The sequence below is a fragment of the Hemiscyllium ocellatum genome, chromosome 43 (genome assembly GCF_020745735.1).
Source record: "Hemiscyllium ocellatum isolate sHemOce1 chromosome 43, sHemOce1.pat.X.cur, whole genome shotgun sequence".
In the NCBI taxonomy this organism is placed as follows: Eukaryota; Metazoa; Chordata; class Chondrichthyes; order Orectolobiformes; family Hemiscylliidae; genus Hemiscyllium; species Hemiscyllium ocellatum.
The window spans coordinates 19,463,560-19,481,272 of NC_083443.1; the positions used below are offsets into that span (position 1 = coordinate 19,463,560).

The 17,713-nt window shown below is 42.9% G+C and overlaps 1 protein-coding gene across 1 annotated transcript in view; it reads left to right on the forward strand.

The window, feature by feature from the left end:
* The window catches only part of comtd1 (catechol-O-methyltransferase domain containing 1), a 49,762-nt gene that overhangs the window by 19,762 nt on the left and 12,287 nt on the right, over positions 1–17,713 (forward strand). Inside the window, exon 6 of the mRNA XM_060854125.1 lies at positions 7,628–7,682. Within this exon, the coding sequence (XP_060710108.1) occupies positions 7,628–7,682 (55 nt within the window). The remainder of the gene's footprint in view (positions 1–7,627; positions 7,683–17,713) is intronic.

The window sequence follows — 17,713 nt, forward strand, 5'->3', positions numbered from 1 at the left end:
CACTCTCTCTCACACTCTCTCTCACACTCTCTCTCACACTCTCTCTCACACTCTCTCTCTCTCTCCTTGGTTCTATTGGCCTGAGTCCAGCTGACAAACAACAAGGGTTCCTCAGCCTCCCTAACCCAAAGGCAGGAAATCCTCTAGTACTGGGAATGTGCTTTACCTAGGACACTTAGCTGTGAGGTGAAGCAATGATGGCTCCTGAGAGGAGCTGTTGACTTTCTGCAGAACTTTGCCTGCCATTGCCCACATCTGCTGGCCCTGCAGTAGCTGAGCTGCTGACATTTCTGGCTTACATTGAGGTCAGACCAGACTCTGGGCAAGAATAGCTGCTTTCACTGCACTCCGTGCAGGGGGCGGGGACAGAAAGTATTGACGTGTTCCACAAAGCATGTGTTCTGATTTATCAGTAAACCCATCTTTCTAAGGTGTGAATTGATTTGGTGTATTGATTTAGTCACGTTGTTTCAGATTACTTCAGTTCCTGAATTTTTGGAAGAGAGGCCCATGTTTTGAGTTTGATTCTGATTTATTCTTTCTCTGACCTGCCGTGTGTTAATGAAATGAGAGCTTTTGAAAGCTTAACGTTCAGTCACGTGTTTTGTTGAATGTCACATTGTTGTTGATCAGCTTTTATAGGATTACCTTGTCTGGAGAGATTTGCAATGGCCAATACAGTCAGAGATTGAAGTAAGATTATTTCTAAACAGTGCTTGATCATTTTTCAAATACTCCAATTTCATTCTGGACATCATCTAGTTTAAAAAAAACTTAATTGAGAAATAAAATTAATTGAAAATGAAGGAAGGGTCTGTCTCTCTTCCTTTCTCTTGGCGTGTTCTCAATCTTTCTGGTGACTTGCTGTGTTTCTTTGATTAAAGATTGTGACTAGAAATTTAGTTTTGAGCTGATTGGGTGTGAGGGGAATGGGGCAGGGTGGAGTGGATATTGGTCAGATTGAGGCTTTGGATGATGTGATCTGGATCACGGTTCGTGAGTTAGAGGTGGAGCGTAGACTGGAGTTCATAAACTGAAGTTAGGTTAGAACATAGAAGAATACAGCACAGTACAGGCCCTTCGGCCCTCGATGTTGCACCGACCGAAGCCTACCTAACCTACACTAGCCCAATAACCTCCATATGCTTATCCAATGCCCTCTTAAATGACCATAAAGAGGAAGAGTCCACCACTGCTACTGGCAGGGCATTCCATGAACTCTCAACCCGCTGAGTAAAGGTTGTTGGCAGGGTGAGTGTTCGGAGGATGTGGAGGTGCATTGGGGTGCTCTTGGAAAGGATATGCTAGCATAGACACTTTATTTAAAAAAAAACCTATGATAGCAGGAGTTAACTCACCTACATTCATCTAAGGTGTTGAGGGTGGCATTGCTGCCTCGCAGCATCAGAGATCCAGGTTCAATTCCAAACTCCAGCAACACTCTATGTGGAGTTTTCATATTTTCCCTGTGTCAGCGTGGTTTTCCTCCAAGTGCTCCGGTTTCCTTCATTGCACTGAATCAAAATGGATTTCACCAGTTTCCTCATCTTCAGAGAGTCAGTGTGCACCAATGGGCCGAATGGCCTGCATTCATGCTGTAGGGATTCTACAATACATGTTTGCCTTAGTTGCACAGTGCCTCCTTCTGAAGGCTTTGACAGCCTCTGGGCATTCCAACACTGAGTGGTATCCCTGAGCAGAGGGCATGCGAATACAGAATTTTAGAATCCCTACAATGTGGAAACAAGCTCTTTGGCCCAACAAGTCTACACTAACCCTCCGAAGTGTAACCCACCCAGACCCATTATATTTATCCCTGACTAATGCACCTAACCTAAACATTGCTGAACACTATGGGCAATTTAGCCTGGCCAATTCACCTGGCCTGCACACCTCTGGACTCTGGGAGGAAACCGGAGCACAGGTAGATACTGGGAGAGCGTGCAAACTCCACACAGACAGTCACCTGAAGTTGGAATTGAACCCGAGTCCTTGGCACTGTGAGGCAGCAGTGCTAACTACTGAGCTACTGTGCCTCTGGAGCAGATAAAGGATGGCGCTTGTTTAACCTCGCCAGATGAGGAATGGGAGTTTAGTTTTCGTGTACCGACTGGGGCCAAAGGACACTGCACAGCTCCTGTGAACTGATCAGCGCACACCCAGTGTGTCAGCCCATGACTTCACTCTGGTACAACTGGAGCTGATCCAGTCTGCTGAAGAAAAGCCTGGCCTGATGCCTATGATTGTACCAGTTTGTATTTGAGTCACTGTACTCCCTATCATTGGAAACACTGCGTGAGGAGCACAGTGCGTCATGGTGAGGCATCCAATTTTCTTAAGCCTGGAACTCACGAGAGTCATAGAGGTGTACAGCACGTAAACAGACCCTTCGGTCGAACTCATTCATGTCGACCAGATATCCCAAGCCAAATCTAGTCCCACCCACTAGCACCCAGCCCATATCCCTACAAACCCTTCCTATTCATATACCCATCCAGATGCCTTTTAAATACTGTAATTGTACTCGCCTCCACCACTTCTTCTGGCAGCTCATTCCGTACATGTACCAACCTCTGCGTGAAAAAGTTGCCCTGTAGGTCTCTCTCATATCTTTTCCCCTCACCCTAAACCTCTCCTCTCTAGTTCTGGACTTCCCCACCCTAGGGAAAAGACCTGGATTTACCCTATCTATGCCCCTCATGATTGTATAAACCTCTAAAAGGTCACCCCTCCGCCTCCGACACTCCAGGGAAAACAGCTCCAGCTGATTCAACATCTCCCTATGTTCAAACCCTCCAACCAGAGCAACATCCTTGTAAAACTTTTCTGAAGCCTTTCAAGTTTCGCAACATCCTTCCAAAAGGAAAGAAACCAGAATTGTACACGATATTCCAATAGTGGCCTAATCAATGTCCTGTACAGCCACAACCTGACCTCCCAACTTCTGTATTCAATACTCTGACTAATAAAGGAAAGCATACCAATCACCGCCTTCACTGTGCTCCAAGGTCTCTTTGTTCAGCAACACTCCCTAGGACCTTTACCATTTAAGTGTACAAGTCCTGCTAGAGTTTGCTTTCCCAAAATGCAGCACCTCGCCTTTATCGAAATTAAACTTCATCTGCAACTTCTCAGCCCATTGGCCCATCTGACCAAGATCCTGTTGTAATCTGAGGTAACTTCCTTTGCTGTACACTGCACCTCCAATTTTACTGTCATCTGCAAACTTACTAACTACAACTCTTATGTTCACACCCAAATCATTTATATAAATGATTTAAAAAAAACAGTGGACCCAGCACCGATCCTTGTGGCACTCCACTGGTCACAACTCTCCACCACCACCTTTTAGAGCCCATTCTGTATCCAAATGGCTAGTTCTCCCTGTATTCCATGAGATCTAACCTTGGTAACCAGTCTCCCATGGGGAACTTGTCGATCGCCTTATTGAAATCCATATAGATCATGTCCACTGCTCTGCCGTTATCAATCCTCTTTGTTACTTCTTCAAAAACCTCAAGTCTGTGAGACATGATTTCCCACGCACAAAGCCACGTTGGCCATCCCTAGTCAGTCATTGACTTTCAAAATACATGTACGTCCTGTCCCTCAGGATTCCCTCCAACAGGCTCACTGGTCTCTAGTTCCCTGGCTTGTCCTTCCCACCCTTCTTAAATAGTAGCACCACATTAGCCAACCTCCAGTCTTTAGCACCTCACCTGTGCCTATTGATGATATAAATATCTCGGCAAGAGGCCCAGCAATCACTTCTCTAGCTTCCCACAGAGTTCTAGGGTACACCTGATCAGGTCCTGGGGATGTATCTACTTTTACGCATTTCAAGACATCCAGCACCTCTTCCTCTGTAATATGGACATTTTCCAAGATATTACCATGTATTTCCCCACATTCTATATCTTCCATGTCCTTTCCCACAGTAAACACTGATGCAAAATACTCCCCATCTCCTGTGGCTTCACACATCGGCTGCCTTGCTGATCTTTGAGGGGCCCTATTCTCTCCCTAACTACTCTTTGACCTTAATGTATTTGTAAAATTCCTTTGGATTCTCCTTAACCCTATTTGTCAAAGCTATCTCATGTCCCCTATTTGCCCTCCTGATTTCCCTCTTAAGTATACTCCTACTGCATTTATACTTTTCTAAGGATTCACTCGATCTCTCCTGTCTATACTGGGCATATGCTTTCTCCTTTTATCTTAACCAAACCCTCAATTTCTTTAGTCATCCTGCATTCCCTATACTTAACAGCCTTCCTTTCACTGTAACAGGAATATACTGTCTCTGGATTCTTGTTATCTCATTTTTTTTGAAGGCTTCCCATTTTCCAGCCATCCCTTTACCTGCGAACATCTGCCCCCAACCAGTTTTTGAAAGTTCTTGCCTAATACCATCAAAATTAGCCTTTGTCCAATTTAGAACTTCACCTTTTAGATCTGGTCTATCCTCTTCCATCACTATTTTAAAACTAATAGAACTACGGTTGCTGACCCAAAGTACTCCCTCGCTGACCCCTCAGTCACCTGCCCTGCCTCATTTCCCAAGAAAGTTTCAAGTTTTGCACCTTCTCTAGTAGATACATCCACATACTGAATTAGATAATTTTCTTGTACTCATTTAACAAATTCCTCTCCATCTAAATCCTTAATACTATGGCAGTCCCAGTCCATGTTTGGAAAGTTAAAATCCCCGACCATGATGACCTTATTATTCTTACAGATAACTGAAATCTCCTTACAAATTTGTTTCTCAATTTCCCTCTGATTATGAGGGGGTCTGTAATACAATCCCAATAAGGTGATCATCCCTTTCTTATTTCTCAGTTCCACCCAAATAACTTCCGTGGAAGTATTTTCAAGGATGTCCTCCCTCTGTACGGCTATAATGCTATTCCTTATCAAAAATGCCACTCCCCTCCCCTCTCGCCTCCCTTTCTGTCCTTCCTGTAGCATTTGTATCCTAGAACATTCAGCTGCCAGTCCTGTCCATCCCTGAGCCATGTTTCTGTAATTGCTGTGATTATCTCAGTCCCATGTTCCTAAGCAGGCCTTGAGTTCATCTGCCTTCCTTGTTAGGCCTCTTGCATTGAAATAAATGCAGTTAATTTATCAGTCCTACCTTGTTCTCTGCTTTGTATGTGCCTACCCAGACTGTTTGACTCACTTGTGTTCTCAACTGTACCAGTCTCAGGTTGATGTCTTTCCTCACTATCTTCCTGGGTCCCAATTTCACCTCCCACCGCTCTCCCGCCCCCCCCCCCACCACCACCACCACTCCCCCTAAGCAGCTCTAGCAAATCTCCCTGCCAGTATATTAGTCCCCTTCCAATTCAGGTGTAATCGATCCTCCTTGTACAGGAAAAGATTCCAATGATCCAAAAATGTGAATCCTTCTCCCATACACTAGCTCCTCAGCCATGAATCATCTGCTCTATCCTTCTATTTCTACCCTCGCTCACAGCACCGGGAATAATCCAGACATTAGTACTCTCAAGGACCTCCTTTTTAAATTCCTGCCTAACATTGTTTGTTCTCCCTTCAGAACCTCATCCTTTTCCCTTCTTATGTTGTTGGTTCCAATGTGTACAATGACCTCCTGCTTGGCCCTCTCCCCTTGAGAACATTCTGCACTTTCTCTCCGAGATATCCTTGATCCTGGCACCAGGGAGGCAACACACCATTCTAATTTTTTGCTGCTGACAACAGAAACATCTGTTTGTGCCTGGGACTAGAGAGTCCCTAACACAATTGATCTCTTGGAACCCGAAGTATCTTTTGTTGCATTAGAGCCAGTTCTCGATACCAGAAATTTGGCTGTTCGTGCAACATTCCCCCGGGAATCCATCACGCCCTTCGTTTTCCAAAACAGTATACTTATTTGAAATGGGGATAGCCACAGAAGATTCCTGCACTACCTGCCTAACTCTCTAAACTTTCCTGGAGTTAACCCATCTACCTGACTGTAACTGCAACCTTTCTCCCTTCCTATAACTGCCATCCATCACACCCTCTTTGCTCTTGTAAATTCCTCATTGCCTCTAACTGTTGCTCTAACCAATCCATTTGATATGATAGGATTCGCAACCAACAGCATTTATTGCAGATATAATCCTCAGAAACTTGTAAACTCTCCCTGAACTCCCACATCTGACAAAAAGAGCATATCACTCTACTAATGGCTATTTTTGCTTCTTTCAGTCTACAGACCCAGAAAGTAGCAGTATCTTATACCTCTACAAATCACTGCTCCAGGCTAACTTAATACTATGGCTTATATTTTTAAGTTTAATTAAGAGATATATCTCAACAAAACTATAATCAAGAAAGAACCCACTGTACATACTAATGCAGACTTACTGTAAGGTCACACTTAAAACTATTCACATCTGTTTCTGTGCTGTGACCTCCAAGATCAGTTGTGAATTTCACTGTTTGTTGATTTTCCTAGGTGCACTCCGATGTCCAGCGATACACGAATTCAAACAGCAAAGGGAGTAACTGTACAGTTTCAATGCTCTTGCTCTCTCTTGCACTGACCATCTTTGGATGCTGGCTGACCTGCTGTACATTTCCAGCACCACACTAATCTTGACTCTCGTAGTTCCTTTGTCATCCCTCTCCCTTCTAAAAGTGCTGCTGTTCTAACATTTTTTTTTCTCCAAAGTTCCAAAACAATGCAACACCATATAAAACAGTAATTGCTGCTCCTGAAATTCGAGGAAATCCCCTCCAACACCTAAAATCCCTCAAAAAGGAGCAGCCTGTTACAACTAGAAATTTTTCCCATCCTCCATCTTGAATCACCCAGAATCCTCTTTTTTTTTAAACTAAAAGAAAATCCAGGTACAATTGTCTAGAACAGCTAAGCTAATCCTGTGCCCAGGCCTCATGTGAATAAAAATGTCCAAGTCCCATTGTACTTGGTGTCTAATGAAAGTGAATCTCCTTTTTGCCTGTTGTTGTTGTCCAGTGCAAAGTGGGTTTAAAAGGTTGCTTGCTTCCAGTGAATCATCAGTATTGTGGATAGCAACAAGCTAGTGCTGTTGATGTTAGCCTATTGCACTCTGTACTGACGGGAGGCCTGTGATGAATAGGGACACTGGCTGTTCACTGAGTGGGATTGGTTTAGCTTGGACTGAGTGCAGACAGTTCGTTCTTTTTGCACGTGGTTCCTTTTGTTTTTATTCACTCAACGGATGGTGTCAGTTGTTGACAAACCGTAACTGTCCTTGGAAACAATGGAGCAATGTTCTCAGCTATTTCAGAGGACAGTTAAAATTCAACCACATTGCCATGAATCTGGAGTCACCTGTAGGGCGGGTGGCAGTTTCCTTCGTAAAGGATCAGATCATTTTTTTTTTAAACTGACCATCAATAATGGATACAATGCCATCATTAGACTCTTAATTACCGATTTGTTTTTACTGAATTCAAATCCCACCCTCTGCTGTGGTGGGCTTTGAACCCAGGTCCCCGAAGCCTTCTGCTATTTCTGGATAACTCTCTACACCGCTGAGGTAAATCCAATCTTGACATTTAAATGATTCATTCGTGTTGGGGCTTTGTGCTGTTTAAAAAAAAATTAAATCTCCACTCTGGTTTATTGCAGGCTGGAGTGGAGCATAAAATTGACCTTCGGATTAAACCAGCAACTGAAACACTAGGTGAGTAAAGCAACACAATACCATTTGTTCACAGTGATGAGGGAGCCAGTAGGACTTTTAAAGACCCATCAGCGTTATTTTAATGCAAAATAATTTTCATCTGGCCCTTTCATCAGCTGGAGCTTAGTTGCAAGGACTCTTGCCTCTGAATCCAAAGGCTGTAGGTCCTCTGAGCGTATCATTCAGAACGTCGCTGTAGGTCATATTGTGGAGGTGTTACATACGCTGTGGTGCCAACTTGTAGACAAGGTGCTAAACCATAGTCATGTCTGCCCCCTCGGATGGGCAGGAGCAATCCCTTTTGAGCTGTTTCCAAGAGGAATTATTAACCTCCTGGGAGGTTGCCATTGACCAGAAACTGAACTGCACTAGCCATATTAATACTGTGGCTACAAGAAAGAGCAGGTCAGAGACTAGAAGTCCTGAAGTGAATAACTCAACTCCTGACTCTCGAACCAGCTGCAAAGTACAAGTCAAGAGTGTGATGGAATCCCAGCCCTTGTCTGGATGGGTGCAACTCCAACAACAATCGAAAAGCTCAACATTGTCTAGGAGACAGCAGCCTACTTAATTAACACCACACACCCACGCATCCTGTCCCTCCAGCACCAATGCTCAGGCGCAGCAGTGTGTACCATCTACAAGATGCACTGCAGAAATTCACCAACTTTCCTCCAACAGCAACTTCCGAACCCATGACCACTTCCATCTAAGAGGCCAAGGGCAGCAGGTACATAGGAAAATCACTTGCAAGCTTTTCAATTTAATTAATTGTTTGAGGTTGAGAGTTATAGCTAACCTTTGAAATGACAATTTGAGAGGTCCCATCACCAGGGTTGTGTACGTAGATGGATCACACAGACCTGAATGTTCTTTTCACATTGTGATCCAGCCCAGCTTATTCAAGATGGAGTGATCTATCAGTGCATCACCAAGTGAATGTATAAAGTAGTTCATTCAGCCTCTTGACCATTCACAAGATCATGGCTAATCTGATTAAACCTCATTTTGGCTTGCTTGGGCAGCAAGTAGCTGCTGTGATACAGAACACACAGCTGGGAATGTGGTGGAGACAGGGTTTTCAAGAGAGAATTGTCTGCTGGGGAACAGTTTTCTGGGCTGTGGTGAAAAGGAGGGGGAATGAGATTGTGAATTGCTCTTGCAGAGAGCTGACACAGACAAGCCCAGGCTGAAAGGCATGACACAGAAAATGGCCAATTTCATGACTCCTTGTGTGAGATTCCATGTAAATAGTTACATTCCTACAGCTGGCATGGGAGATGCCAGACCCATGCCCAATGTGCCATCTACACACACAATTGACCATGTCCTTGAGCAGAAAATTATTTAAGAGTGTGCAAGTTAAAATCTGCTCGTGATGCAGTTAGGTAATAGCCATGTTTGTGACTAGGAGCTTTCCGTAGGATGTAATCAACTTAACAATCAGCGTACAGGAACTGGGGGATAAACCTTACCTTTTTCAATTTTGCTTCATTTGTTAATACATAGAGTTTGATCAGGTGGATGTGAGCTTGCTCCCTTAGTTCCTCTAGGTGGCGTCTGTGTTCTATAGAAGCAGCTTCCAGCTGATTGGTTTTTGATTTGGTTTAAAATTGTACAATTTTCCAAAATTCTGCTTAAACATTGCAACAGCTTCCAAACCTCCTAATTCCTTTAACAGAATATTGTTAACTTGGTGTGTGGGACTATGGCTGTACAGCAGATGCAAAAAGTAACCTTTATTCAGTAACTTCCATGAACAGAAAAGGTAACCATGCAACAGTGTTAATGACTACTATGAGAGAGGAAAAGGAGTAAGTTCATTTGGCACCTCCGATTCTAAGAGGGTGGTGCTAGGAAAGCACTGCTGTTCGAGCAGGATTCCTGATGAAGGGTTTATGCCCAAAACGTCAATTCTCCTCCTCGTAGGATGCTGTCTGATGGGCTGTGCTTTTCCAGCGCCACATTCTTTCAACTCTGATCTCCAGAATCTTCATTCCTCATTTGGCCCCTCTGCCTGCTCCACCATTCAATAGATTATGGCTGATTTGTTAATCCTTTTTGTAAATTATCTTCCTTCCCACCAATCCACTGCACCTTCCGCTCTGACCTAATCACCATCAGCCCCCCACCTTCATCCACCTAATTATAGTCTAGCTACCTTGTCTGACTGCATGCTCCCCCCCCCCCCACATTTATCTCTAAGACCCCTTGAGCCACCTCCACGTTCCTAATGACTGTCCTGTTCCTTGGTTGATACCTGACTGGCTGTGCTATTCTAGCACCATACATTTTGACTAGTTATCACATTCCTGATGAAGGGCTCTGGCCCGAAACGTCGAATTTCCTGTTCCTTGGATGCTGCCTGACCTGCTGTGCTTTAACCAGCAACACATTTTCAGCTCTGATCTCCAGCATCTGCAGACCTCACTTTTTACTAGTTATCACATAGCCTTAATATGAATAACTGAAGACCATTACTCATCCTTTACTCCAAAATATCAGCAATTATTCAATGGACACTTGACTTCATGACACAATATCACAAAGGTACAACTACAACATTTAAAAGGCATCTGGATGGGTATATGAGTAGGAAGGGTTTCGAGGGATATAGGCCAAGTGCTGGGAAATGGATTAGATTATTTTAGGATATCTGGTCAGCATGGACGAGTTGGACTGTAGGGTCTGTTTGTGCTGTACATCTGACTCTAAAACAGGGACGTTATTCCCTGATTCCTATCTATCCCAGAATTAATGTGTTCCTAGCAAAATAGATAATCTAGTCATTTATCACATTGTGCTCATGGAAGCTTGAAGTATGTAAATTGGTTGCCATTTTATTGGTTGCAAAGTATTTTGTGACATACAAACATATAGAACAGGAATAGGCACTCATCAAGCCATTCGATAAGATCATTCTGTGATTGTGAAGAATGTCAAACACTTCTCTTTTATAATGTAAACCTCCTGGAGCCTTTCATTTTAAAAAAAAAACTGGCAAATAGTCTGGTGCTTCACATCTTTCACCGAACCCCTATGAAATGCTTCTATTAAATCTTTTAGCTTTCAATGATTGACCCTGGGAGATCAGTGTGACTGTGAGTGTGAGCATTGAGATGGGCATCCAGTTCCCAAGTCTGATTTGATGTGATGCCATGAGCCTTCATGGAGTCTGGAGTCTGTTTTGAGGATATCTGGAGCAACTCTCTTCCAAGTGTCATCACCTCTCCAAAAGGGAGGGAGATAAAGTGCATGTTGCTACAAGACCAGCTGGCTTAACATCTATCATTGGGAAAATGATAGTGTGGAATTAACAGAGCATTTAGGAATGTGTAATAAAATAAAGCATAGTTGACATGACTTATTAAAGAGAAAATATTGCCTGATAAATTTGCAGGACTCTTTGAGGAGGCTACAAGCAGGATAAAGTAGTTGTAATATATTTGATTTCCAGAAGGTGTTTGATAAGGTACCACACTCTGCCTGTGTAATGAGATACAAGCCCCTCATGTTGGAGGTAGTATATAAGCTTAGATGAAGTTTATTAATGACTTGGATGAGGGACATGGCTGCACTTTCACAAAGTATGCAGATGACACAAAGTTGGTGGGAAGGCAATTAGTGAGGATGACTCCAAGATTCTGCAGGGGGATATAGAGCGGTAAAGTGAGTGGGCAAAAACTTGGCATTTGGAATATAAATTGGGAAAATGTAAGGCTATGCACTTTGGCGGGGCGAATAGAGATTCTGAATATTACTTGTACAGAAGGGAGTTGTGAAAGAAAATAAGAGATGCAAAGAGGGATTACGACAAAAAATACCGGCAAGAGGCATGGCTGAGGTGTTAAATGAATACTTAACATTTGTACTTGATGGCAAGGCCGACACTCCCGTTGTCATGGTGACAGAGGAGGAAAGATGTTTGCGAGAGGGGTTTAGCTTTGAGAAGGCATTGATAAGGTACCCAGGCTGGATAACATGGATGACAGTGGAAATTGTAACGGCATGGCATTAATTTCTCAATCTTCCTCTTTTATTGGTGGCCTATTGTAGTTACAGTATGTTTTGCCAATCCTTGGTTTCAGTCTGTCTGGCCCAACTTTGATCTTGCCCTGTTGAAATCAGCTCATTATTATTATTCTGGATTGATCATTGTCATTTTCTATCCTCATCCTAAATTTTATGGTACAATAATCACTGCCTCCTAAATGTTTACCTACTGATATTTGATGTAGTCCCTGCAGTGGTTAGCACTGCTGCCTCAGTGCCAGGGACCCAGGTTCAATTCCAGCCTCTGGTGACTGTGTGGAGTTTGCACATTCTTCCTGTGTCTGTGTGGGTTTCCTACAGGTGCTCTGGTTTCCTCCCACAGTCCAGAGATGTGCAGGTCAGGTTAATTCAGCATTGCTAAATTGCCCATGGTACTAGGTGCATTAGTTAGGGAGAAATGGATCTGGGTAAGTTACTCTTCAGAGGGTTGGTGTGGACTTGTTGGGCCTAAGGTAATCTAATCTCTGTTTGACTTTTTCGTTTGCATTAATTGCCATGAGCAAATTGACAACTTTTATACTGCAGTGGCTTTCACAAATAATCTTTTTGAACCTCACTCATGTATCCCAGCCAACATCATGATGTTTCAGTAAAGCTTCACACACACAAAGTGTGACTTTGGTGCTGTTTTAACTGTGTTTAAAGGTGTTTAATTGGGTAATAACTGAGCCACCTGTTGGACAAATCGAAACATTCACTTTAGCACTCTTAACTAAATTGTGATGGGATTGTCTTTGTTGGCCTTGCTCGACTATTGCCCTGGAGTAGCATAATATATTTCTGATGGACTTCCTAAACTAAGTTGATTAGATATTGTGGCTTTCATGAACACAGGATGTTTAAGTGTGATTTACAGCTGATGAACTACTTTTCAAGTGTAGTCAGTGCTGTATAGGAAATGTAAGGTTGATCTGCAGTCAGTTAGCAATGTGATAATGCCCTGTTTTTCTGTTCTTCAACGTACTACCATGGGATCTTTTATGACCGGCCAAAGGGCAGATGGGACTTTGGCTTAGTTCGAAAATCACTGCAGCAATGAGGGAGTATCAACTTTTTTATTTTTGTGCTCAAGTTCTGAAATGGGAGTTGAACCCACACCCTTAAGATTCAATGGCAAATGTTGACACCATTAATATCTTTTTGGCATCAAATCCTGAGTTTGAATTTCGACTGCAGCCTGTTTTTTAACAAGATTTATTTTGTTGAATTCTTAACATTGCTTTGTTTCTGAATACAGAAAAGATATTCTAAAAGAAGAGGTCTGTTTGCATCTGTGAAGCCCTCCAAGTCTTTTATTCCTATTAAAATGCTATTTAAATGCAATGATTGCTTACAAAATGACCATTTGCTTCCCTTTTTGGAGGTGATTCTGAAAGATGGGGTTTTCATGCCTTTAGAGAGGCAAGGATTCATTAAGGACAGTCAGCATCCCTTTGTGTGCAAGGGAAATTGTGTCTCAAACGTGATTTTAAGGTTTTTTTGAGGAAGTAATCAAAAAGATTGAGGGCAGTGCAGTAGACCGTGTTTACGTGGACTTTAGTAAGGCCTTTGATAAAGTTCCACATGGTAGACTGATTTAGTAAAGTTAGATCACGTGAGATTTGGGGTGAACTTGCCAATTGAATACAAAATTAGCTTGATGGTGGGAGAGAGTAGGTGGTGCTGTTGGGCAGTTGTTTTTTCAGACTGGAGGCCTGTGGCCAGTGGTGCTCTGCAGGTATCCGTGCTGGGTCTACTGTTGTTCATCATTTCTATATTCTCATACAAATAGTTTGAGTTTTAGTTAGTAAATTTGCAGATGACGGTGACATTGGTGGTATAGTGGACAATGAAGAAGGTTATCTAAGATTACAAAGAGATCTTGGTCAATTGGATCAATGGGCTGAGGAGTGAACAATGGAGTTTAATTCTAATAAATGGGAGGTATTGTATTTTGGTAAAATAAACAAGAGCAGAGCTTATGCAATTAATGATAGGGTCCTGGGTAGTGTTAAGAACAGAGTGACCTGGGGGTTCAGGCACATTATTCTTTGAAATTCGCATCGCAGTTGGTTAACGAGGCATTTAGTGTGCTTGCCTTTATTGCTCAGACCTTTGATTATGGGAGTTGGAATGTCCTATTGAAGTTGTACAGGATGTTGCTCAGGCCTCTTCTGGAGGACCGTGTACAGCTCTGGTTGCTCTGCTACAAGTTTGAGTTGATTAAAAATGGCTTTGATAGGCTGAGACTTTTTTCACTGGAGCATAGGAAGTTGAGGGATGAGCTTAAGGAAATTTTATAAAATCAAGAGTGGGATGGATAAGGTGATTAGCAAAGGTTTTTCCTTAGGGTGGGGGATTTCAAGACTTGGGGGCATATTTTTAAGCTAAAAGAAAGTTTTAATAAGAACACGAGGCCAACCTTTTTGCACAGTGGTTTGTGTGTGGGAAGAACAGCCAGATGAAGTGGTGGATGCAGGTACAGTTACAATATTTTAAAAGACATTTGGATAAGTACGTGAATAGGAAAGGTTTGGAGGGACATGGACCAAACACAGGCAAGTGGGACTAGTTTAGTTTGGGAAATTCAGTGTGGACCAGTTAGACTGAAGGATCTATTGTATTTCCATGCTTATGATTCTAAGTCCAACATCTCATGCTCCTCACCTGTGTGTACAGGACATGCATGTGGATGTATTTATTTGGGGTTCCCAACAACTATGGAGTGCTTATACTACTCTGTAAAGATGATTAGTGCAAGAACAGTTGTAAAAACTCCTTAGCACTTAACTAGCTTCCTGGTTCTCTGGGGAGTTACCAGTGAACTGTTAGTGACTTAATCTACTCTCCTCATTTCATAAACTGCTGTCCCAGAGAATGGATTATCATGTGACCACTTCACTGATGACAGAATTAGAGCTTAGAACGCACTGACTTGACCTCGGTTTCCCTGATTGGAAGAGGGTACCGTAACTATACAACCTCCCTTCCTGAATCTTTCCACCATTTTTGTAAATTCTATCATTAGCGAATTATGACCTCGTTCATCTCTCAAACCTGACTCCAATCCCCAAGAAGGTAATAAACCAATAATTGCGCTTGATGCTGTGACGTTAAAAGATCCCACATGATGTCAATCACTTGAATATTTGAAATGGATGTCACAGTGCCACTTGCTGTTGCAAGCATTTTGTTTAGTCTAAGATTTTTGGGGAACCAGTGGTCATACAAAGCAGGAAAGATGAGCACTTCCTTTCGCCTCTTCTCTGAGTGAGCTAGTAAAGACCAAGGGCTCAGAAACCTATCCTGGTTTGTTAATCTCTCAACAGATATGCATTAAAATATCTGGAGTAGTGAGGCTGATAGCAATAAAGTTGCAATGTAATTTATTTTTAACAGATTTATTGGCCCCTCCAGCAGCGAGGAGAGTTAGAAATTTCTATTTATGATTAGAAATATTCAGAAACTGTTACCCAACAACTACTGATCTGGATGTTAATATTTAAACTGAAAATTACATAACCCTGCAGTGTATTAAGAATTTTCAGATCAACCCATTCAGTTCCTCGTTGTTTAAGCCTCTATGAACAGCAGTACAAAATCAGTATATCCTTCAGCCCCTCTTCCTCGGCCCAGAGATAAAATTGGGTTTTATTCCCATGTGTCAATCCTGTCATTTCACTCATTTTGAGTATAGTGACCTTTGGTTTTTATAAGGACGGACATGTGAAAATGACAGACAGGACAGCACCTCGCCAGCATTCCTTAGACAGCACTGTCTAAACTCTCAACCGTTGCTGTCTGGAAGGACAGGGGCAGCAGATACATGGGACTGCTACCACCACGTTCCCCTCCACGTCACTCACCATCCTGACTTGGAAATGTATTGCTGTTCCTGCAGTGCCATAGAGCCAAAATCCTGGAATTTCCTCCTTAGCGGCACGTGGGTGTACCTACACCACATGCACTGTTGTGGTTCGTAAAGGCAGCTTACCACCATCTTCTCCAGGACAGTTGGGGATGGCCAGTGTTACTCGCATCCCCTGAATACTGGAAAAAGTCCCAACTGGTCCATCCCCTCTACCTAAACAATTGTGATGCTGCTTAAGTGTCATGTTGCCTAAGGCTCTTGACCCACCAGCAGTAAATTAATTACCTGACAGAGGCCGTTTAAAAAAATTGATTTTAAATACAGAATCAATTTAGGAAGAAAAAGGTCTGGAAACTAGTCCTGAAACCACCAGCAGCTCCCTAACGGTTTCTCCACTGTGACCCTATTTTCAGCTCATATTGCCTCTCGGTGAGAAGAGAGAGAAAAAGGGCCTGTTAGATCAAGAGCACGTTGGTACTTGGGCCAAACACCACGGCAGCCATTACTGGCTCGCCACCCCAACCATTTGGCCCTGAGATCCACTTTTGAAAGCATGACATTAGACAACCAAAGCTAGCTGAGGAAATGTGAAGGCCCTCGAGCAATGCATTGCACTTGTAATTGGGGAAAATGTTCGAGTCTGTTGTAAAGGAGGCAATATTGGAGGATTTAAAAGTAGATAATAAAACCAAGCAGAGTCTGCATGGCTGAATGAAAGGGGAAGTTATGCCTCAAATTTATTTTGATGCAACAAACAGGTTAGATAAGGGGAAGCCAGTAGATGTAATATGTTTGGAATTTAAAAGATATTTGATTAACAACCACACGCACACAAAGTTACTTGGGAAGAGTTCATGGTCTGAGGGTATTCTATTTCTATGGATAGAATCCCGACGGTGTGTAAACAGTCTTTCAGCCCAACAGGTTCCACCGACCCTTCGAAGAGTACCCACCAAAACCCATTCCCCTAGCCAATTACTCTACATTTACCCCTAGCTAACACATCCCTGAAAAATATGGGCAATTTAGCATGGCCAATTCACTTTAACCTGCACATCTTTAGACTGTGGGAGGAAACCAGAGGAAACCCATACATACACTGGGAGAATGTGCAAACTCCACACAGACAGTCCCCCAATGCTGCAATCAAACTCTGGTCCCTAGTGCTGTGAAGCAGCGGTGCTGACCACTGAGCCACCTTGCCACCCCGGATGATTGGCTAAGCATTAGGAAACAGAGTTGGGACTGGGGGCATTTTCAGGAAGGCTACCTAGACAATAGAGCACCATGAGGATCAGTGGTGGAACCACAATTGTTTATTAATCACTTAGCTGAAGCAGGTTAAGTTTGCAGGTGACTCAAAATAGATGGGAAGGCAAATGGTAAGACTGACTTGGGGGGTTGGGATAGTGACAGGTAGAGATAAATAGGCAAAAATGAGGCAGATGGAATAGAATGGGAAATGGAAGATTATGGATGTTGGCAGGAAAAATAGAGGAGCTGAATATTTCTTAAATAGAGAAAGACTGCAGAGAGCTACAGCACAAAGGAATTTGCTGTGCTCCTACATGTATTACACAAACCTAGCATCCAAACTTAGAAGCTAAGAAGGAAAGTAGTTGGAATGATGGTCTTCATGGTATAAAAATTGGGAGGTCTGGCTCAAACTGTACTAGAAACAGCTGGGATAGTGTGGATGGTTTTGATTCCCTTCTCAAAGGAAAGATTATATTGGCATTGGAGGCAGTTCCAACAAGATTCATGAGGTTGATTTCCAGATATGGAGGGATTTTCTCTCAAGAAGGCGTTGAGTAGGTTGGACTTGGAATCATTGGAATTTAGTAGAATGAGGGAATGCCTTATTGAAGCTTATCTGGTTATTGAAAAGGTAGGTGAGAAGTTGTTTCCCTGTCTGAGAAAGGTGAGGACCAGAGGGCTTTATCTCCGAGTAAGGAGTCACCCTTAAGATGGAGGTGAGGAGGAATTCCTTTTGAAGGTCATGAATCTGTGGAATATTTTACCACAGGGCTGTAGAGATTGGGTCATTTCAAAAATTCAAGGTTGAGATGGATTTTAAACAGTGAGGGGATCAAGGCTTCTGGGAAAAGGCAGCAAAGCTGGGGTTGAG